Below are 23,870 nucleotides of genomic sequence, written 5' to 3' on the forward strand. Positions count from 1 at the left end.
CAGCCTATTTGCCTTTAGTAAATCAACCTCCATATTTTGATTTCAGTGAATTATAGTCAACTTACTGATATGCTCACATAGAGACAGCATCAGCAAAAAGTATAATAGTCATGCAGAAAGCACTATTTTATATACATAGCAACAGAACAAGCACAAGGGACTTAAAGCAGAGCTCCACCCAAAAGGGGAAGTTCCGCTTTAAGGACTGCTCCCCCACTCCCCATCAAGGATCGGCACCTTTGGGGGGGCGGGGGGGATCGGGTACCCAAATTTGACAGGTACCTGCTCCCACTTCCGGTCCGATTGCCTAGGCGATCGGAAAAGGAAGGTGTCCTCCCTCCCTTCCTGTAGTCTTTTGGGACATGTGACAGGTCCCTGAAGACTACATGACCATTCATTTCTACTCGCACATGCGTAGTGGCAAGCTATCACAGCCGGGTGCTCACACTGAAGATGTCGGTGAAACGGGCTGCGGGGGACACACCACAGGACCGAGGGACAGGTAAGTGGCTGTTTTTTGTAGCTGCTGACTTTTTTTTGACAGGTGAGTGGAACTCCACTTTAAGTTTAAATGAAAACATTCTTGATTATTAGAGTTTTGCATATCACAAAAGTACAGTGTAGAGAAAATATCACTCCATTACAAAGCTGCTACTTTTCAGGTTAAGAATGACCATTTTCCAAGGTTACATTTCCAAGTTAAATATATACCCACAAATGCCAATCAGATATAGGTGAGTGGGGAGGCATCAGACAATTCAAGAACCTGAAGAGAAACTGTGTACTGCGAAATCCAGTTGATAAGAAATATTGTAATAGCAGTATGTAGTACGTAATAGGAGTTCCTAAGAAGTTTAAGGTCAGTAAAAAATTTCCCAGTTTTCTAAAAGTAGTTGTGGGGGTTGGCAATCTTGATCTTAATGGGTGTTATTTTGTACTTTAAAGCGGTTGTAAAGGCTGAAGGTTTTTTTACCTTCATGCATTCTATGCATGACCTTCTGTGTGCTGCTCCCCCCCACAGCTCTCCCTCCCCCCCTCCAATACTTACCTGAGCCCAGTCCAGCACTGTGCACAGGAGCCTCAGCTCTCTCTCCTTATTGACTGAGACACAGCAGCAAGAGCCATTGACTCCCACTGCTGCCATTCACAGAGCAAGCGACCCGAGAAGAGGAGGCTGCTCTGTGCAAAACCATGGTATTCCATGTTTATTTATTTATTTATTATTTTAAACCTGAGCCTTCAGTATAACTTCAAAGTAAGATGCTAGCCAGTTTTCAACAATTATCAGGCAGTGCTACATAATCATTGCTTTTTAAAAAGTTAACCCTGCCTAAACTAAATTGATTGTGTCACTTTACTGAGAAAAATTCTGTTGAGTGTAAAAGTGCACTGCAGAAACTTTCCTTGCTTGCTCCACAAAATGTTCTGATTGGGCACAGCTCCAACACTTCCAGGTGGTGTCAAATCTTGTCCATTTCCTCCTTCCTCAAGAGCATTCCTTTTTTATATTTTTAGAAATATTCTGTATTACCTACAGAATATATAAACCCCTCACAAACTAGGAAATAGTTAAAGCCTATCTTTTCTACTCACCTGAGTTGTGGGCAATTGCAATTACAACAAGGCACATGGGCCAGAAAATCAGATAAGAACATTTTTCTTCTGAAAGAATGCTGGATACAGCTTGATAATGCCTTCCAGTGCTGGCAACAGAGACAGCCACCTTACATTGTTACAGCTCAACAGCTTTCTCCATTGCTGTCATATAAAGTCGCATAAATGTTTGAGTTGGGTGACTCTTACTGTGTAAATATGGAAATACCCAAACACCTTTGTCACAATTCCACAAATGTCTATAGGAATCATGCCAAAGCTATTTAAGCACAATTATGCAAAATGTGTGCTGCGCATCCCAATGCTAATACATTCCTTTGAAGTGCATCTCATTTTTAGAGATAACATTACTGGGACCCTTTCTTTCAATCTGGCAAAATTAGTATTTTTGTTATCAGCTAAAAGCCTAACTCTTTTTTTTGTCTATTTTAAAATCACTATTTACATTGAGGGTTTAAGATGCTAAAATATCTGAGGTCTCACCCTCAATTTACAAAACTCAGCTAGCTTGGGTTCGACTTTAGCCTTACATCTGCTACCCTTGTTTATTACAAGTGCAAGTCCTGGCAAGAACAGGAAGTCATTTCAGATATTCATGGTTGGGTGCATCTAATAGAAAAGTTAAAAAGGAAGGTTTAGCAATGTCTAGGTGTGGCTTTTCTATTTCCCATTACTCTAGAATTTGTGTAATTATGGCTTTACATTCTGTTTGAGAGAAACTATATTCCTTTCCAAAAAGCTTTCTAATTAAAGTAGAAAAACAGTCCATGGATTTGAAACTATGATTACATTTTACTGTATGAAATGCAAAGGTACCCTTCTGGAAGGGTAAAGAAAAATTGTTTTTGTTTGGTTCAAGCTTTGAAAAAATGAATCCACTTTCTGAAAAGTAATTTGTGCATTGCAGTTTTTTGTATCTTGGATGCTATGTGTTCTGAGACAGATATCCTATCACTAGGAACTGTGAATTACACTGGACACAACACAAAAAGCATCAGTTTTCTTTTTGCCTTTGCTGATGAAGCAAAAGTCAGTAAGAATGGAATCATTAACAAAATATTCCCATTTTTTAGTTTGTTTCAACATTTCAACTCTCTACTCTCTCCACCCCCACCTCCACCCAGCACCTCACTCACCGCCCTTGAGATTGCCAATCACTTCAAAAACAAGATTGACACAATTCGCAAGGACATTGCCGCAACTCACACGCCCTCTCAACCCGTCCCCTCTCACACAGCTACCCCCTCATCCCCCCTCCCCCTCGACATTACCCGCAGGGACTTCGTCACTGCTCAAACTCCCCCCAACCCCGTTTCCCCTCACTCAGCTACCCCCTCATCACCCCTCTCCCACGGCCCCACCACTGCTCTGACCTCCACTTCCACCCCACCCTACATTCCTCATACTGAAGCTCCCCCAACACTCCACACCTTTGACCTTACTACCATCGAGGAAGTCTCCAAGATCCTCTCTGATGCCCGCCTCACCACCTGCCCCCTCGACCCTATCCCCTCACAATTCCTACGACCTCCCTCCCCCTCCATCCTACGCTCCCTCACCCACATCTTTAATCTCTCCCTCTCCTCCGGCACTTTCCCCTCCCCACTGAAGCATGCACACATCACCCCCATACTTAAAAAGCCCTCCCTGGACCCCAATGACCCGAACAACCTCAGACCCATCTCCCTGCTCCCATTTACATCTAAACTCCTCGAGCGCCACGTCTACACCCGCCTATGCTCTCACCTCAACGACAACAACCTCCTCGATCCCCTACAGTCCGGCTTCCGTCCCCTACACTCCACCGAAACCGCCTTACTCAAACTCTCCAACGACCTTCTAACCGCCAAAGCTAATGGCCACTATTCAGTGCTCCTACTCCTTGACCTCTCTGCGGCCTTCGACACAGTTGACCACCCCCTCCTCCTCAAAATACTACACTCCCTCGGCCTCAGAGATTCTGCTCTCTCCTGGCTCTCATCCTACCTGTCACAACGCTCTTTCAGCATTACCTATAATGCTACCACCTCCCCCTCACTCCCCCTCTCTGTTGGGGTCCCTCAAGGCTCTGTCCTTGGGCCCCTTCTCTTCTCCATCTACACCTCCTCCCTTGGCCAACTCATACACTCTCACGGCTTCAAATACCACCTCTATGCCGACTACACACAAATCTATCTCTCAACCCCCCACCTCACCCCCTCGGTCTCTGCCCGAATCACACACCTACTGAGCGACATATCAGATTGGATGTCGCTCCACTTCCTTAAACTGAATCTCTCCAAAACCGAGCTTCTTGTCTTCCCCCCAGCCCCAGAGTACTTGGTGTCAGTCTGGACTCCAACCTATCCTTCCAGCCCCAAGTCCAATCTTTAACAAACTCGTGCAGACTCCACCTCTGCAACATCGCCAAAATACGCCCATTCCTAACCCCAGAAACCACTAAACAGCTCATCCACTCCCTCATCATATCACGACTCGACTACTGCAACTCCCTCCTCACTGGCCTGCCTCGCCGCTGGCTATCCCCGCTTCAGTCGATCCTGAATACGGCTGCCAGACTCATTCACCTTTCCAACCGCTTCGTTTCCGCCACCCCCCTCTGCCAATCCCTCCACTGGCCTCCGATTGCGCAACGGATCAAATTTAAAATCCTAACACTGACGTACAAAGCTGTCCACCATACTGCCCCGAACTACATCACCGACCTAATATCCAAGTACCACCCAGCACGCACACTCTGCTCCTCACAAGACCTCCTTCTCTCTAGTTCCCTGGTCTCCTCCTCCCATGCCCGCCTCCAGGACTTCTCCAGGGTGTCACCCATCCTCTGGAACTCCCTTCCCCAACCCATCAGATTATCACCTACTCTCCTCTCCTTTAGGCGCACCCTGAAAACCCATCTCTTCAGGGAAGCCTACACCAACCCCTGCTATCTTGCCGACCTCCTCCACTCTTCCTACCACTCCATCCCCCACAGCTATCTCCTCCTGTACCACTATCCCGTCCCTTCTAGATTGTAAGCTCGAAAGAGCAGGGCCCTCGATCCCCTCATGTTTTGCATTGTATTGGTATTGTTCTGTCACATGTTCTGTCCCCCTTTGTAATGTACAGCGCTGAGTGAACTATCGGCGCTTTATAAATACTGTATAATAATAATAATAATAATTTCATATGCAAGAAAGACAAAGTTATGATAGTTGCAAGTGAACATAGCTTGACTTGAAAATCTTGATTTCAGTGCTCTGGTGGAGGTAGGTGAAGAATTATTTACAGGAACAGTCCAGTGTGTGCAAAAAGATGACAGAATTCTTTACGGTTTTCACACTCCTATGAAGAAAAAAAGCAATTACTCACATGATAGAAACAGCTATTCTTCAGGTCCAAACTAAACACGTAAAGAGTTTACACTTACAAACACTATACAACATAATGGATGCTCACATACCTCACAAGTAGGCCATGGAAGAAATACAAGAAAAGAAAAAGAAGAGAAATACTGTAGGAAAGAGGGGTGGTTAATCAGCAAACAAGTTAAAGTCCCATTTTGGGCAAAATATGACCCTCCACTGTATAACCCATCCTGCAAGGTTTTGTTTGCTCTAAAGCAAGTAAAATTCACTGGTCCTCTGGCCAGTTCCTTTGCCGCCACCATTTCCAGATGACTGCTAATGCAGCGCTACAGATGCATCTTTGCCAGCTGGTCCCCTACAGTCATCTCACACTCACATACCTCCTCTTCTTGATCCTAACATAAGCCTGCAGCTGGAAAGCCAATATAGGAAGTGTCCACATCATGGAGGCAGTGACATGGAAACCTGAACAAGGACCCCAATGGGGTCATGGAGGAAGCATGCAGTGAAGTTCAGAAAAAGGATGTGTCCCTGCGGAGAAGAAGGGTGGTAAATCAGCAAACCAGTTAAAACACAATTACCTAAAAAGCACAGCAGCACATGATGGCAGTAGTAGATACCAGCAGTAGATTCCATGGAAGATTAAGGACCGTCTTTGCAACGTGAAGGTTCACAGTGGTCAGTGAAGCCTTGTGGAAAAGGGTTGTTACCCACCAAAAAAAGAGAACTAAATAAACAAAATGTTTCAGCATAGGTCACATGTGGACTATGCTCCAAAATTTCCCGTGCCCCAACAATTGATGTGCCCCAGAAATCAATGTGTGTACCTTAAAAACTGTACCCCAACAATTTATTGCTGTGAACCAAAAATCAAGTTCCCCAAAAGTCCACCCCTGTTCCCCAAAAATGTATAGATTTGCCTCAAAACAATACAAAAATTCAAACTGCAAAGTACAGTCAAAATCACATGGTACCTCAAGATGGCGTCTCAGCATGTGCCTCATATTCCACTTCCATTATAAGGGGGAGCCAGTAGCCTAATAATCAATATGCCCCAAAAATTAATTCATGTGCCCTAAAATTAATTCATGTGCCCCAAAACATATGCGCCCCAAAAATTAATTCATGTGCCTTAAAAATCAAATAATGTGCCCCAAAAGTCATTTCAGGTGCCCCAAAAGTCATTTAATGTTCCTTAAAAATCAATTCATGTACAACAATGCATTACTGTCCCAAAAATCAAACCAGCAGTAGTCCATTGAAAATGGAATGCACTAAACTTTAACTCTATACTTCCACTATTTAGTACAGCCTCCTTTTCACTTTGTTGAGCACTTGAAAGAAGAGCAATCTGCACAAACACCACATAATATATACAGTGGGTGGCTTTCTAACTGCATAGTTGCAAATCTAAAATGGTGCTGCCAGAAGAGTTGATGCATGCATGATAATCGCAAATGCTCTGCACGTGCAGATGGCTTTAATGGTGCCATTTTAGGATGTGCCCACACAGTGCAAATGTTGGTTGACACCTGTACAATGGTACATTTACACTGCGGGGTCATCAGGGATAATAATATGTTTTATAACAGAGGGGAAGAGAAACTTTTTTTTGTTATGTTCCAAATTTTCAGGGTTTTTTTCTTTTATATAGAAAAAAATAAAAAACCCAGTTGTTAATAAATACCCACAAAAGAAAGCTCTATCTTTTTTAAAAAAAGATATAAAATTAATTTGGGTGCAGTGTTGTGTGACCCCGAATTGTCAGACAAACAGCACTGAAAACTGAAAAATGGCCTGGACAGGAGCATGGGTAAAACATGCAAGTATTCCCGTGGTTAAGTAGAAGGTGTTGTGGTTTTCTTTGTGGGGGGGGTTCCTGGACAGATCTCAGCTTTAAAATAAAAGGATGCCTTTTTGCACAAGATTCAAAATGTCCCTTCTGTTGCTATTAATTATGGTTCCTCTCCATAGTGTGGATAGGGATGAGCAGAGTAATTTCAGTGGTCTGTTTTGGTGAAAGTAACTTAACTAAAAAAAGAAAAAAAAGAAAAAAACATGCAAATTTGTTTTGTAACAAAGCCATGTGATCAGTGTGTTAATAATAACATGGTGTATAGTGGCTTTGTAGTGATGCTTCCTGTACTCCCAGTAAGTGGGTGGAATGATCCTGGATGTCATTAAACCAGAAATAGGGCCCTGCACTAGATCATGGAACAGATGAGTCTTTCGGAGAAGGTGAGTTATGCAGCCATTTATTTTAAAGTGGTCTGAGTAATTTTTTTCTTTAATACTGAAAGCTGGAATTGGGCTTTAACCCTAACCATTTGTTTTCTAAGGAATCCATGTGGTCACCAAGTTAACCTCCAATACTTCTAGGAACTGGCCTGGTAAGTACCCAAACACTTTTGACTTTTGAATGTGCAGTCCTGTTATGAGGGAGGAATTCGAGTGAGGCAAAATGGAATGGTCTTAAGTATTAAATACCTTGAAGATTTATATGGTCATAAAATGTTTTTTGAAAAATGGATGTTCCTGAACTTGTATTTTGTTTAAACAATTACATAGTATAAATTTGAATTTCTCTTTAATGTAATCTCATCTGTGTTTTAATTTTAATGTATGCCAAAGGACCTTTATATCTTCCAATCCCCTCAACACCTACACAGGCCTGGCAATGACCTCCCAAACAAATATTTGATGTGTTGTGGTCAATGTCCGACCTTCCACCCACGTAATATTACAAGTTTTATAAGAGTCATATAGCTATTCCCAGCACACAACTATTGACTGGTCTCTGGTACATAATGTCACTATGGACTTTATGTGTTGGGCTGATTTATCTGCAAATCAGCTCGGTGCAAGCAAAACTGTGAATATTTCTAATATATACTATTTGTCAATCAAGAATAATAGAGCTGACAGCTTTTCTGTGACCACCAACCCTTAGCTTTTAGGTTGGCGCTTCATATTAGCATATTTAAGTGTTTACTCTTAGAAAATCTTTGGCATATGGTATTTTCATTCCAGTGCATTAATTGCTAATTTATCACTCATATTTCATTATATTTTTTGTTTAATTTCATTAAAGGTTTGATATCATGGACCTGCTGAATATACCAATTGTATGGGGCATTGTGCATATAACAGTCAATCCACAAAGATTATTGCATAGTTTTGCTCAAAAAATATCAACGTCCTCTGATTGCTAGAGTTTCTGTTACATGTCTAATGAGGAAAACATGAGGCATCTTATAATACTCACTTATTAAATGTAAAAAAATCAGATTTATGAGAAACAGAGGCAATTAAATGTTCAATTAGTGTGGGACAAAAATTAATTCAAACCAATGTAATAATTTTTGTTAATGGAACATTTTAATGAGAACTATTCTGAACTTTAATAACAAATGATAGAAAATGTGATTTGATGCAATTAAACTGGACTATGAGATACCTACACTTGAAGCTACTACCTATTGACCCTTCTCCTACTTATACAAGATGGTAATTATGGTCCTAAAGAAAATGGTGGCCATGACTACAACAAAGTGGCGCCTATATAACAACATACTGGAAAACCATTCTCTAATATGATGAATTTCAGGGAAAATGGCTGCCGTGACTACAACAAAATGGCACCTATGTAACAATATACTGGAACACTATTCTCTAATATGAAGAACCCCAGGGAAAATGGCTGCTGTGACTATAACAAAATGGCACCTGAACTTTAGTTGGTGCTGTAGTGCCTTTGTTTTATTTAAGTAGATGATGCATTGACGTTGGCGTACTAGTGTCCCCTGAAGACGTGCACTCACTTGCCTTGGGGCAGGAGCTACATGCTGACACCTTGTATGGCTCTCTCTGCAGCAGCTGAAAGCCAGCTTATTCTTTTTCCCCTCCTGAAGGCTTTCAGCTGCTGCAGAGAGAGCCATACAATGGCTCCAGTAATTGACCCCCCCCCCCAAATCCATCACCCTCACTTCCCACCAGCAGCTGCAAGCACACAATAGTATCTTTCAGGATGGAGAGTTGGGGGAAGGGTCAAGTTAATATGTCACATTTACCAGCCCCTGTCTTGAATGAACACAATGAGTGTTTGGTACCGATCACTCACTGTGTTCATTCATAGCTGAAGCATAGTGAACTATGTTTTTTTTGGGGGGGGGGGCTGTTGGGTTGGCTGTATGGGGCCCTGTGGGTTCTAACAGCAACCCTGCTTGAGCCCAATCTCAATCCAACTCTGTGCACGAGAGCTGAGGCTCCCCTTTCTCACTCCTCATTGGATCAAATACAGCAGACACTGAGGCTCCTGCTGCTGTCAATCAGAGTCAGTGTTGAAGGGTGGGGGGTGGGGCAAAACACCGTGCTGTGTGTCTTATGGACAAACAGTGCAGGGTTTGGGAGAAAGCACACACAAGTGCCCCCAAAGCAAGTAACTTGCTATGGAGGCACTGGGGGGGGGGCAGCTCAAAGCACGGAGGGGGGACCCCAGAAGAGGAGGATCGAGGATGCTCTGTGCAAAACCATTTCACAGAGCAGGTAAGTATGACATGTTTGCTATTTTAATAAACTCAAAAAACAGGCTTTTACGATCATTTTAAAACATAAGAGAACATTGTTTTGTAGATGTGAGTGCAGCATTGTTAGTTCACTTCAGGAAGTTAGCAGCTTGCTGATCTTCTGGCAGGAACAGTTTTTTTGTGCATATCAAAACTAGAAAAGGCTTTAAATGGCATAATTAACAAACCAAAGGGGAACAAATGAGAAAAGTTCATTGTTAGGGTTTACATAAACTTTACATTAGCTAACAACATACAGTATATCATGTAACATAGTACTACATATATCATTTCAGTTATTACATGTTTGAATGAAAACTCTGTGAGGATGATTTACTAAAGGCAAATAGACTGTGCAAGATTTTCCCCAGGGCTCAGTGAATGTAGTAAAGCTTCACTTTGTAAAGAATACCCAACCATGTACAAGGAAATTCACATCATTTACTAAGCTCTGGGGAAAATTAGTGCAACTGCACTGGTAAAGTGCACAGTCTGTTTGCCTTTAGTAAATCGATCCTTTTTGGCTCACAGTATCCTATGTATTGCAGTATTTTAGACAAGGAAGCCTTTGCGGAATACAACTCTTCTGCTCTGGTAAGTACGATTATTCTGTTTCCAGTTTTTCATATTCCACCCAGCACAGAGCCCCATGTACTTAGAATTCTTCACTAGACGTTAGCAAATTAAAGGAGGATAGGAAAAGCTCTATGCCTTTTTATAAATTATACTGATTGGGTAAAGGTGGATATATTCATATCTTCATTGCAGTAGTGCCTCAGAATAATGTCATGAAAGTTTTAGCTAGGACAAACAGTCAAGGCTCAGGAGGCTATAAGAATCTCTACTGACTTGTGCTTGTACATGATGTCTACAAAGGGGTTTGTCTGCATTATTTCCTTTGGAGGGTTTTCTGTGATCCCATGTAAAAACTAGTATCTAAAGGGTGTGTTCTGTACCCTTAAACCACTCACTATGCTCAAGGTTGAAAAGGACTATTGAATAAACTGCTTGAATATAAACAGGCAACCACTGAGGGTCTTCACTCTATCGCTATGACATGCAACCCGCCACAAGGTCTATAGGCATTGCAGTTCCTGCTCATCTGAACTGTGTCCTATGAACAGTTCAGGTTATGCCACATTTTAAAGCAGATTAACCCCCACTGGCCTGGATACCTTATTCAGACTGGACTGTGGCTTCCCAAGTACCACAGCAGCTGAGTGCACAAGCCATCCACAATCAAATCTGCTTTCTCGTCTCTGGCTAACTTGCTCCCTAGTCTCTAAAGAGTCCCACCAGTGATGTCACACAGTATGGGGGCTGCCCCCAATGATGTCACACACAATAGGGGATTCTATCAGTGATTTCACACAGCATAGAGAATCCTTCCCATAATGCTGCACACAATGGGGGTTACTTCCAGTGCCGTTACACAGGATAAGGGGATCCTTCTAAATGATGTCATATGATGGGCTCTCTGTGTTTAGAGAACCTGAGTACTTACTCTCTCTAACCCTGTCTCTAGTCCCCTGGACCCACCTCTTGCATAGGTCACGTGGCTTCATCAGGGTGCATTACAACCCCCTGATGAAGCCACGTGACCTATGGCGTAACGCATAGGGGTGGGGCTACGACGTCACTCGGCACCAGAGAGCATACGGCGAGTATACACTCTGTGCAGGGCACACACAAGCAAAGGATTTTTTAATACCAAAGCGCTTTTTAATTGTATTCAATGTGAGTGCATATATTGAGCATTTAAATAAAGGCAAGTCTTATAAGGATAAAGCACTATGTCCACATTTCTTTTTTGCTACATGACGCTGAGGAACATCTAAGAGGAGTGAGCAGGGGATTCTGAGCAGCTGACGGAGGGAGAGATCCCTGCAGGGATAACAAGTGTATAAGGAGAGAAGCATTGTGGAGTTGTGGAGTACATAGGAGGTATCCAACATCCATTCCATGCTGCAGCAAATTCTAGCAAGTTCCATGTATGTGAACAAAAAGTGTATTAAGCCTATCTGTTAGGCTTGTAAGGAGGTGAGCGCACATCTTTAATGATTTAAGGAGTCACGAAAAGTGACAATTGGTGTGTTTGGATCACGTCATCACAAATCCCTTTTTTGGACTATTATTTGAGTAATGGGACTGTTTTTTTTATTTTATTTGATTCACATCACATTTAACTTGATATTCACCTTGTTGAATCTATGCCATGAAGAATTAACACAGTTATGAAGGTAAAAGGTGTACCTAATAAAGTGGCTGTTGAGTGTATACTTATTTTATTTACAGTCAAATGGTCTGACGTGTAATTCTATGTGTTGATACAACTGTGGTAATATACTTATGCCCAAGCTAACATGTCCTAGCAGCACTGTAAGGAATATCCATGTGTGTCAGAAGGGAAGAAATGGTTTTCAGAGCCATGGCAGAGAACAGAGGATCCAAGTGGCTCCTGCAGCAGTAGCGCTACATAATATTGTTTGTGTCATGTAACAATCTCTTTATCACGTTTTTAATATCCACACAAACCTTCAGCTGTCCAATTGGAATTCAGCAAATATTTATCTTTAATGAGCCAGCGAGCATTTTGTTCAAAGCCAGCAGCGGTATTGGAGGCGTAGGTCATTACTTGTGCCATTGCGTTAGTTTTGTTACACAGACTGACTGATCTGTGATACAGTGTAGAAGCTGTGTTATAGGATGTCACCCCGCTGGGTACCCCTGGGTTTGATATTACTGCTAATCTCTGGATTGCTGGAAGCTAAACTGTGAGTGTACAATGGGTTGTGTATTTGCTGTATGGGCCTTAAACATTTTTTTTTTTCATTTTAGAGTAGAGAATGGTTAAACTAGGAGTTGCATGTCATCTGGGACTCACTAAGGAAAAGTGTATAGCCAGTGGTGTCAGTGGGCTTATGAAATCTGCGTGAAGCCACCTTCTCTGTGCTACCGACATTTTCTCTGAGGTTCAAACAAGAATGGTGTGTTTTCAGTTAGAAGAGATAGGTTCCTTTTTCCAGCTGGGCCCCTTTTGTTAAGGCAGACTCGATTAGACTGCTGGCATACAGTCACCACCCCTTCACTGCCCAAATACAACTATACATAGGTTGAAGCATTATGGGGAGCTGTCTTTGCACATAACCTTCTGGCCTATTATTCCCCCCCATTTACCTGATAGACCATGAGAGGTCACACACACTGGGATTTCATGTGTTTTATACAATGTTTTGTTGTCTACAATTACGTTTTATATATGTATATGTATATATATATATATATATATATATCTCCACCTTCTGAAGTAGTGAATACCATTCATGAAATGCATCAAGATTCTTCTTGGCCTGTCAACTTTTTAAGGGATTATTTGTAAAATGTTATATGACTTAAATGTGTATACAGAAATCAAACATGTGCAACATAATTGTCGGGTTGTGGACCTTAAAGATATTGAGATTATGATATGATTATTATATATATATATATATATATATATATATATATATATATATACCCATATGAAAGAAAAATATATTTGAAATATATTTTTTAAATCTTATTCAAAAATATATTGACATATATTTGAAATGCTACAATTTTAGCCATATTCACTATATTTAAAAATAAATAAATAAATTATATATACTGCATGTTGACATGCATTTTTATTACAAAATATATGCAAAATATTTTTAAAAATACATTTCAAATATAGTGTATGTCTTTAAAAATACAAATCTACAGTTTTTTGGAATGCATTTACAAATATATGTAAAAATATATGTTAAAATGACTTTTTTATATGTTAAAATAAATCTGAAGAATATGTTTAAAAAAATATATTTTTAAAAATAAAACTGCATTTCAACATGCAGTGTACATATATAGATTTATTGAAATATATTTTGAAATATCTAAATATATATATATATATATATATATATATATATATATATACACCGTATTTTGCACTCCATAAGACGCACTTTTTTCCCCCAAGAAATGGGGGGAAATGTCTGTGCGTCTTATGGAGCGAATATGGAGTGCCTAGCTCAGTATTCCCCCCGCGCCGTGTTAGAATACTTGGCTGACCGCTCGGCTCTTCTGTGCAGCAGAACCTGCCCTGTGAATCGCCCCGTAGTCGTCTGGGACCTGTCACGTGTCCCAGAAGATTATGGAGCAGGAGGGAGGACAACTCTGTGGAAGTGGGAGTGGGTACCTGTCAAATACGGGTACCCGCTCCCAAAACGTCTGCAGTCTATGGTCATCTCCTGTACTATGTCCACTTTCTCTGGCCATCTCCTGTACTATGGCTGCAGTCTCTGGTCATCTCCTGTACTGTGTCCGCAGTCTCTGGTCATCTCCAGTACTATGTCTGCAGTCTCTGGTCATCTCCTGTACTATGTCCACTGTCTCTGGTCATCTTCTTTACTATGTCCGCAGTCTTTGGTCATCTCCTGTACTACGTCCGCAGTCTCCTGTCATCTCTTGTAGTATGTCCACAGTCTCTGGTCATCTCCTGTACTACATCCGCAGTCTCCTGTCATCCCCTGTACTATGTCCGCAGTCTCTGGTCATCTCCTGTACTATGTCTGCAGTCTCTGGTCAGAATATTTTTTTTCTTGTTTTCCTCCTCTAAAACCTAGGTGTGTCTTATGGTCAGGTGTGTCTTATGGAGCAAAAAATACGGTGTGTATATATATATATATATATATATATATATATATATATATATATATATATATATAATTTTAGTTATATTTTAAATATTGAGCAAAATTAAAAACTTTTAAATATTAATTGCTTTGATGACTTTTGTACCTTAAAAATCTCACAGGGTAATTTCCTGATTGTGTACACATTGTTTGGTCATAGGGTGGCTGTAATCTAGGGGGAGATGCTGATGGATACATGTAGGGGGACTTTACACTGGGAAGGGGTGGGGGGTTGCTAATGAGTATAAGGGGGATTTACATTAGTGGGCTGCTGCTGAATACACAATGAATTTATATTTGGGGGCTGCTAATAAATATAATGAGAATTTACATTGGGGGGCTGCTGATAAATAAAAAGGGGATCTATATTGGGGGGATGTTGATGGAATTTAATAGGGTTTTACAGTGGGGGAGTGCTGATTAATGAATATAAGGGGTGATAAATGACTGGGCTGATGAATGACTATAAGGGCCACATCACACTAGGAACTGCATGTGAATCTTGCTGCAGTTCCTGTGTGATTAACATGCAGTTCTGTGTAGTGCGATTTTGGCCCATTCATTTTGAACTGGCTGAAATTGGACCACACCAAAAGTAGTGCATCCACTACTTTTGGAAACGCATTGCAACTGGGTCACATGGTACTTTTGTACCATGGGATCTGGTGCAGGCAAACACACTGCATTTGTGACCCGTGTTTGGTGTGTCATTAACTTTGCACTGACCCCCTGCTACATGACGCAAGGTTAGTGTGATTTGAATGCGGTGTGTGAAACCAGCACAGAACAGGCCCTAAGAAAGATTTAAATTGGAGGCCACTGATGGATGAATATAAGGGTGATTTACATTGGGGATTTGCTGACGGATGAATATAAAGTGGCCACAGCAGCTGGGAGTGGGTGCAACATCCCTCGTGGCCACTGCTGCAAGGTATATGGCGGTAGCAGTAAAAAAGTTAAGCCATTCTAACTAACAATCTGGCAATGCCCACCATTGCCCATGGTGTGCTACCAGTGCCACGGAACTTGTTTTTCCACCATATACCACAGTGGATCAGGTCTTTCATTATCTTAGTCATTCTCACATTTTGTCACGCTGTTTCTCCAGGCAGATTACCCTTGTGGGTATAGTCAAAGTTTACTGTAGTGCTACCCCCATAGTATTCACTTGTTAGAATGGATCCTCTTTTCCTTGCTTTGACTTCCTCAAGAACTTCAGCCACTCTGACACACTAGGTTGACTACACAAAGCATGCAATATCACAGAAACTCACTAAAGGCAATACCTTATACCCAGTGGTGGTACTATATCAAGAAACAGGCACTATACAAGTTAATAAAGGAAAGTATTGATATATTGATATGGATTGTAACAAAAGATAGCATAGAGAAGGATTGTCAATGGTAATAACACAGTTTGACATAAGATGAAATCAGTTGCATGAACTAGGAATGAGATGACACTTTGCCGCAGATCAGCGTACACAGTAACAAGGTCAACGAAGAGCAACAATGGACAGTAATGTAGCTTAATTAACTGTGTTCGGGAGACTATACTGTCGAGATGCTTACAAGTGACACTGCTAGGCCTAGGCTCACTGGGCGAAGCTACCAGTTAATCAAATAGTGGGGTTAGTAGAATGGCTAGGTAGGGGCAGTCTTTTATGATCTTCTGCCGGCTATAGTTGTGGCCCTTTACGTAGTATTGGTGCACTTAACTATTATGCAGTATAGGTGTAGTCCAAGTGCAGTATAGGTGCTAGGTATTAAGTTTTCTGCTTCCAGTAACTCAGTCCCTGCTAGTCATTGTGCAAATGATGGGCAGTCTTCCCTCTCACCAGCTATTGTGATGCGGCTGTAATGTTCCTGCTGTAGAAAGGGGCCCACACTGATGGTTTCAATGGCCAAAAGTGCGAGAGAGGAGGATGAGAGGATGCTCCAAACTCCCTGCAGCGCAAGTGGATTTTATGCAATTTATTTGGTCCCCACTGCACTTTCTATGGTGTCAATTCCCTCAGGCTTCAGGCTCTGGTTCTAGCTGGCATGATCTCCTGTCAATATGTGGGCACACAGGCAGATGTGTGCACATGGACTCCCATGGTGTCAAGAGGAAGAAAACGATAGAGCAATCCAGTAAGAACTATAACATCACTCCCTCTCCACCTCTCTGGGAACTGTAGTGCAAAGGGTCTATGAGTCCCATTCTATGACTGCTGCCCTGGACTCCAATTCCTACTTCAATTCCCATGATCCTCGGTGTTCTGCATAGAAGTCCATAGTCTTTTCCAAGCCATAGCTTTCTCCTTATTGAGTGGAAGGGATAGTGCAACACAATGTCCAACAGTAAAAAGGGAAATTAAAATTGACTGGGAAGAGGGCAATGTCTCCTTCTCCATGGTTCTGTAGTCCAGCATATGGCTATATTACATATTGTTTATAATGTTTAACCCATTATTTCTGCCTTATTTCTGCCTCCTGGCCAACTGACACGAATGGGACTAACTGCACAAGGATGTACTGAACACCTGTGCATCCCTGTATGAGTAACAACACATGGGTGTACACTTTAGTAAGCCCCATATGAACAATGCCTATGGAGGAATTAAACAGGAATTTTGTAAGTTATGTTGTGTTTATGTATGTATGTATTAATAATGATTTTTAGCATGAAAACAGTGATTTGACAAATATATGTACAACTATTGCAGGACCTAAAAAAAATCAACTGTTGCTGGGATTGTACTGGGGGTCAATCTGTCTCCCAGTACAATCCCACTAGGTCAGTCCCGGTAAGGGTATCAAGGAACATAAATCAGATTTCAATAATAGTAGTTACTCAACATGTTTCGCAAGAATTTCACTTCTTTAGGAGCTACTACATGAAAGAAAGTTGGATATAAGTATGACATGATCTAACATATTGTAAAATGAGTTATTACTGTGCAAATTCTGTAAGTACCTTGGAATATCGGCTACAATGCATGGATTGTGTGAGGGGGTTAGGTGCATGCAGCATCCGCGTCTCAAGCAAGTCAGCAGAGGGATCCCACCAGAATAGGTCACATACTGAGCGGTCCTACAGGAAGGGTCTCCTGCCATATGAAAGGTGTACAATCAATAAAACCTAAGACGAATCTTCCCAAATATAGATACAACTTGTAATGATGCTGTACTAACCTTCCATTAATGGAGACTATAAGGTTATTATTGTCATCAATTTCAGAGCCGGACAGTCCACTTGAATATTATTTGGTAGCATAAACAATCCACACATGCACCAACAATTGTGTGTTTATAGTATCTGGAAAGGTCCAAAAAAGGAAGGGAAAGATTTAATTGGGGAAGATAGCCGGTATGCTGACATTATATTTTAGCCAGCTAATACATAAATAAAACCGCCCCCATGTCTAGGAATTAATGCTATGTGGCAAGGAAAGTACTGACCTTAATAGGTCCAGATGGGGGAGGGGAGAGAAAAGACGGTAAGGTAAAGCCAGTATACTGGGGTTCATCAATCTTACAAGGTTGGACTCAGGTTATGCATGTTAGGGTAGTCCAATAGACTTTTGTCTGTAAATGAAAGGGCCACAAGAATCCAAAATTATATAGGGAGTTAACCAGACATCAGTGTACTTAGGTTACTTTCATAAAGAGATTGATATTGTATGTATATATTGCCATACTTGACTAAAGTGATGAAGCAAGCTGACCAAAAAAAAGGTTCCAGAATCATTTTTAGGTGTTGCGTGTCCCATGGTTTTGTTTGTGCGATTGCAACGCATTTGTCATGCAGGAAAATGCCGTGATCAGGGCAAAAACGCCCCACATTTTCAGGTGCCATCGAAGTGAGTGGCACTTGAACACACGAATTGGTATTTTCACAGCCCATTTTCAAATTGCAGGCAGAATCGCAGTGATTCCGTCCGTGATTTGAAATGCTCTAGTGTGAATGGAGCCTAAAGGGTCTGGTATGGATTTTTTAAGGGATCTCATGCCCAGTTCAGTCACCTGAACTAAAACATTGTTGTGTAATCTTCTTCCTTAGGAAATGTTGCAAAACATGAAATAGCAGACTGTAATCAAAGAGTGACTTTTTGTATTTGCTTTGAATATTTACTCTTGTACTGTTGTCATTTACTAATATGGCATTTAACTTTTAAATTTTAAAGGAAAAAAATCACCATTTGCAGCTCTAATAAAATCTTAACATGGGATTGTTACACTGATTTTCATAGAAGTCTGCACAGAGCTTTGGGTAAAATCTTACGTATCTCCTGCTCTGTAATTAGTTTGCTGAAGTTAGTTTTTTTTATCTGTATGAGATATTTGTGAATGGAACTGCATATCCAGAGGAATGTGACACTTGGACTGACCGTATGATTACAGCAGGCAGAGCCTTCAACTTAGTGTGATGATCTGTCATGTATCCTGCAAAAGGAAAGGGTTATTTGCCTGTCCTATTGCTCTTTCCTCTGGTCTACACTCTCTTGCTGGGCAATGGCCACTTCATATCCTATACACTTGTCCTGCTGCTGGCCAATTTTTACCACAAATGATTCAGCAGTGTAAAATTGGCCAGCAGCAGAACAATTTTAATGAGGGAGATGTGGCATAAAGTGTTCAAATTTACAGAAAAAATGAAAAGGTGAGATAACACCATACACATTTCCAACCCCCTGGTCCCTTCTGTACTTACCTCTGTGGATAGTTGAGTTGTCAATGCCCCCGCATCTGTAAAAATGAATTAACCCTTTAAATATACCAGAGCAGGACAGTTTAAATCACGGATAATAGGTCTAAATGATGTATACCAAATTTGTATTTTTACATTGTTAAGGTGTCCTTTTATGACACAGAGAATAGCTGCGATTCAACGGATCTCAGCTATTCTCTGGTCATTCACAGTTTATAACACTCAGGAGATCATGTCAGCCCTTCTCTGGAGATCTGTGTTCTCCGTCCAGATTCTCCAGCCCAGAGCTGGAGAATCAGAGGGACCGAAAACTAAGCAGAGATAATTTACCTCTGCTTAGTAAACTGATCTTTTACTATAATCTGGAGAGATTATAGTAAAATGAGCCGTTTTTCAGAGTTTGTAGACCGTTCTCCAGCGTTTGGAGACCGTTCTCCCTTCGTTCGGAGAACTGCTTCATAAACTGCATTCACAGGAGAACTGTATTCTCCGAGAATGCCGGAGAACTGAGCAGCGATCTATTACCGCTGGTTCACAAACGGACACCTTAATGCAATGTGAGTGATATACGTAATGTAAAGTGGTTTAGGTGCACATTGTTCTTGAACTTAGTTTTTTTTTACTTTCAAACAATGCAGTGATGTGTTTTAAACAAAAGGAAGCTCCAAGAACAGATAGTCAATAACAAGTGAAAGCTGCACTCAAAACCTAAAAAGACCGCATCACCATAAACTAAAAACCAGGAAACCCCCCAAAAAAAATTCAACCCCTAAAATACCATCACTAAAACAAGAGTCCACTTTTTGTAATAGGTAGGCTTGCAGGAAATAAAATTCTGTTTAACTTTAAAGCCCAACTCTGGGCAAAATCTTTTCCCATGCAGTGGGGATGTGCATGCACTGCACAAGTTAAAGTGATAATAAAAGCAATCTTTGCAGAGTATCCCTGATCCTCCTCTTCTTGAGTCCCCTACTGGCACTTCTGGATTCTCCCTCCTGCCGAGTGCCCCAACAGCAAGCTGCTTGCTATGGGGACACCCAAGCAGACTCGCTCCCAAGCCACTGCTCTGTGTGTCCATGTGTGTATTTAAACTGTAGGATTTGCTGCAAACCCATTGTAACAGTAAATTCCAACCTCATCCCTAGTGATGAAGCCCTGGAGGCAGACATGTAATCCTGTTACTATCAAGTGACTGGCAATATCACAGGCTGATGTATGATCACTGTAGTTCAGTATTACTGTACAGGCAAATTGGTACTGACTTTAGCCCTTTGAGGCTTTTTAGCAAATCGGGCATGGCCTTCCTAATACCAAAACATTGTCACAACCCAAAATCTGCTTTGTCTTGTTTTTTTTACTTAGATACTATGCAGTCATCTTCCCATCGGCACTGAGTTCACTAAATCCTGGCAATGTCTGCCTACACCTGGAAGAAGCTCAGGGAGAGTGCAATGTGACCATATCAATACAAATGGATGGAAAAGCCAGCACTATCCTAGACAGGACATTCCAGCAGGACTCCATATTCACTTGTATTCCTGTGCAGGTAGAGTACTCCTACAACTAACTTACAGTATGACTCCGCTTTTATTATTTTATTTATTACAGGTACTTATATAGAGCTGTCAATTTACATAGCACTTTACATATATATTGTGCATTCACATCAGTCCCTAATCCTCAAGGGGCGTACAATCTAAGGTCCCTAACTTACATTCATACATACACATACTAGGGCCAATTTAGACAGGATCCAACTAACCTACCAGCATGTCTTTGGGGGGTGGAAGGAAACCGGAGTACCTGGAGGAAACCTACGCAGGCACAGGGATAACATGCAAACTCCAGGCAGGTGGTGCCATGGTTGGGATTTGAACCAACTGCCCTAGTACTGCCAGGCGGAAGTACTAACCATTTATCCACTCTGCTGCCCACTTTCTTGCAGATTTCCATTATAAAATGGGGTATTGAAACTATCAATATTTTAAATATTGATTACTTGTTTAGTTCCCTCAAACAGTACATATATACTATTATATAACAGTACATATATACTATTCATTCATACATATTATTCAGATTTTGCTTACTTCACAAGGTCATCATATACACCACAGGCTTGCAGAGAGTTCCTGCAGTGATAGGTGGAATTGGAGTTGTTGCAGTTGCTGCAGCCAGGAAAGAAGTTTGCTTCTGTCTGGAGTCCAAGGCAATAGCCTCGAGACAGCATTTCATGTGGGAGAGGTTTCTGTCCATTGGACCAAGAGAGTTGGGCCTGGAACTTCTGGGAGATTACAGCTGAGGCAACTGGGAGAAAGAGAGTTATGTGAGTTTCGGAGGAGTGAGTGCCTGGGGTATCAGAAGAACCTCTAGATTGGGGATAAGAGTGGGTCCATGCAGCAAGGTACTGCAATAAAAGTTAAGTGAGCTTAAGAGTCAGGTGGCTCTGAATTTTTTTGTTTTGTGTAAAGCCTAAACCTCTGCATAGGAAACCCTATGTTATAGACTTTGATTTCTGTTTTTAATAAAAGTGGGCTACCAAGCCCTTAAAGCAGAGTTCCACACAAAAGTGGAAGCTCCACTTATTTGCCTCCTCCCCCTCTCCGCTGCCACATTTGCAGTAGGAAACCGCTTCTCTTTAACTAGTTCCTGTCTGCCGTGGAATCACTGCACTAATGCATCTACCAAATCTTTTATCAGCAAAATCAACCAAAAAAATGTAAAATATATTATATTATGCATTATTTTAAAACATACATTTTAGCTTCTTTATACCTTATCTAATCTTATACCAAACAGAGATATATAAGTGCAGCATGAGGCAGTCATGCAATAACATTCAACCCCCACCCCCCCACCATGTTACTATTGTGAACAAATTCCTCAAAATTTGTGATCAAAAGATAATAATAAACAAATGTTTGTAAAAGCTGTCATACTTCAATCTCCCCACATCTATCAAAATTGTCAAGTTAAAAAATGATCCCTCATATAGTACAACGCTTTAATCTGTCCAATAAATCTATTCTGCTAACTCCCAGTCTTTGACCTTATAACTAATGCACATCCAAAGAATAAGCAAATATAAATCAATATGCCATGAAAATATGTTCACGCTGAATAGAATAAAAAAAAAAATTAACCATGCCCAAGAACACCCAAATAAAACTGCCATTAGTGATCTTCAAATAATAACAAAGTGTCTAATTCAATACTAGTTTCTTCTACTTGCAGTCCTTGCTGATGATAAAACCATTCACCCAGTGAAACTTCATAAAGGGTTACTGAAAGGATGATTTTCTTTATCCCCTCAGAGACCCCCGGTCTGTGGAGAGATTCCTGGTTTATCAGCAGAATTCTGGGAACACCCCTTGAACACGGAAATAACGGCAGCTTATGTTCAGAGATGTTCAAAGTTTATTAAACATTACTAAGATTATATAGAATACAGAAGAGTAAAGGGGGGGGGGAGCGAGTTTCAAATCTGTAACTTGTAAATTTCCATCATGAGCTAACTACACGAAACATGACATATACATTTCTTGGTACAAATTGTTTTGGCTAGCTTTCTGAGAAACAACCAGACAAAGACATTGTCAGGGTCATGTTAGCTTCTGTTGATACATCCTTGAACAACTAAAACAGTTTCACTAAACTTCTAATATATCTGCAAAAAGCTAACTTAATACTTAAAACGGCGTACATTAACAAAATGGAGGTTATCTAGATCCTTTCAATCCCCTCTGAGATCATGAACATGATCTCAATTATTTACCTCATTCATCTTTTTGTACATAGCCAGATAACCTTCATTTGTATTTTGCGGTTTGGTAGCTCTAGAAATGCAATATAATGAGCATTTAAAACATAGATATAAAGATAAAACAAAATACAATATCATGACTATGCTTACAGCAATACCTTTCATCCATGAAAAGACGGAACCAAATCCTGATCCTAACCAATCAAAAGGAGTCCATCCATCTTTTCCTATAGCTCTAGCTTCTTCCATTAAACCATCTACCTGTTCCCTGTGTTGCTTTATTATTTCATAATAATCTGGAACAGTCATTGTGGTATTATATATCCAAGTACAACATTCATAATCCTCTGTCATCTCACACAAACCTGTCAGAGCAGCACTCATACTTTCAATAGCTAATTCTTGCATCTCCAGCTGTTTTCTAATAGCTCTGGTCTCGGTATTTAGCAACCCTATGTCCTTAGAGTTCCTCTCCAGTATATCATCAATAATGTTTGTGTAATTATTTATTTTGTTCATGAGTTTTATTCCCCATCTAGTGTAGGTAGGGAACCATGACCAAACCTTATCGCCTGTAGAGAATAGATCTACCTTTTCTTGTTTGGTTTCCCTTCTCTGTCTCAGAGTTAGTTGGTGTTTTGGGTATGTACTGGCTTTTACCTGGTGTTCCTTTTGGTCTATAGCTGCCATGATTGGCACTAATTGGGCTACATAGCACCAGCCCTGGACATTACTCGGTATCCAAGGGTAACAGATCTTACCACAACAGATATAGGTATTGTTTCCCAAGGAGATCGGCAATTTTTGTATTGCAGAATGAAATTCAGGGGTGACAACAAGTGTAAAATAAAAAAAGTTTTCCAAACATAGTTTTCCCCACATTATCTTGTATCCCTTCTAAACTTTCATTCAGGGTTTTACCATTTACTTGCCAGAGTTTCACAGAAGAAGTTCCATCCCTCCTTCCAGGATCAGATATGTTTAATATGGACTTTGAGCACATTCCCTTTCCCTTGTGGGAGGTATTCCCCAGTCTAAAACACCAATCGGGGAGTTGAGTGACTCCCAGAGTTGGAAAAGATATGGTGGTATTAGAAATAATATTGGTTAAACCAATACTTACATTCCCTGTTATTAACAAAAATATTTTGACTGGAGTGGCCA

At 40.9% G+C, this 23,870-nt stretch overlaps 1 protein-coding gene across 3 annotated transcripts in view; it reads left to right on the plus strand.

The window, feature by feature from the left end:
- Nucleotides 1-23,870, plus strand: part of LOC149474197 (alpha-2-macroglobulin-like protein 1) — a 120,040-nt gene that overhangs the window by 11,780 nt on the left and 84,390 nt on the right. For all 3 annotated transcript variants that reach the window (XM_089668831.1, XM_089668843.1, XM_089668840.1), the window contains exons 2-3: nt 7,304-7,354; nt 20,306-20,489. In XM_089668831.1, the coding sequence (XP_089524957.1) occupies nt 20,415-20,489 (75 nt within the window). In that variant the 5' untranslated portion in view covers nt 7,304-7,354; nt 20,306-20,414. The remainder of the gene's footprint in view (nt 1-7,303; nt 7,355-20,305; nt 20,490-23,870) is intronic.

The sequence above is a fragment of the Staurois parvus genome, unplaced genomic scaffold (genome assembly GCF_062004578.1).
Source record: "Staurois parvus isolate SC_StPar_1 unplaced genomic scaffold, SC_StPar_1.0 ptg000009l, whole genome shotgun sequence".
Classification (NCBI taxonomy): Eukaryota; Metazoa; Chordata; class Amphibia; order Anura; family Ranidae; genus Staurois; species Staurois parvus.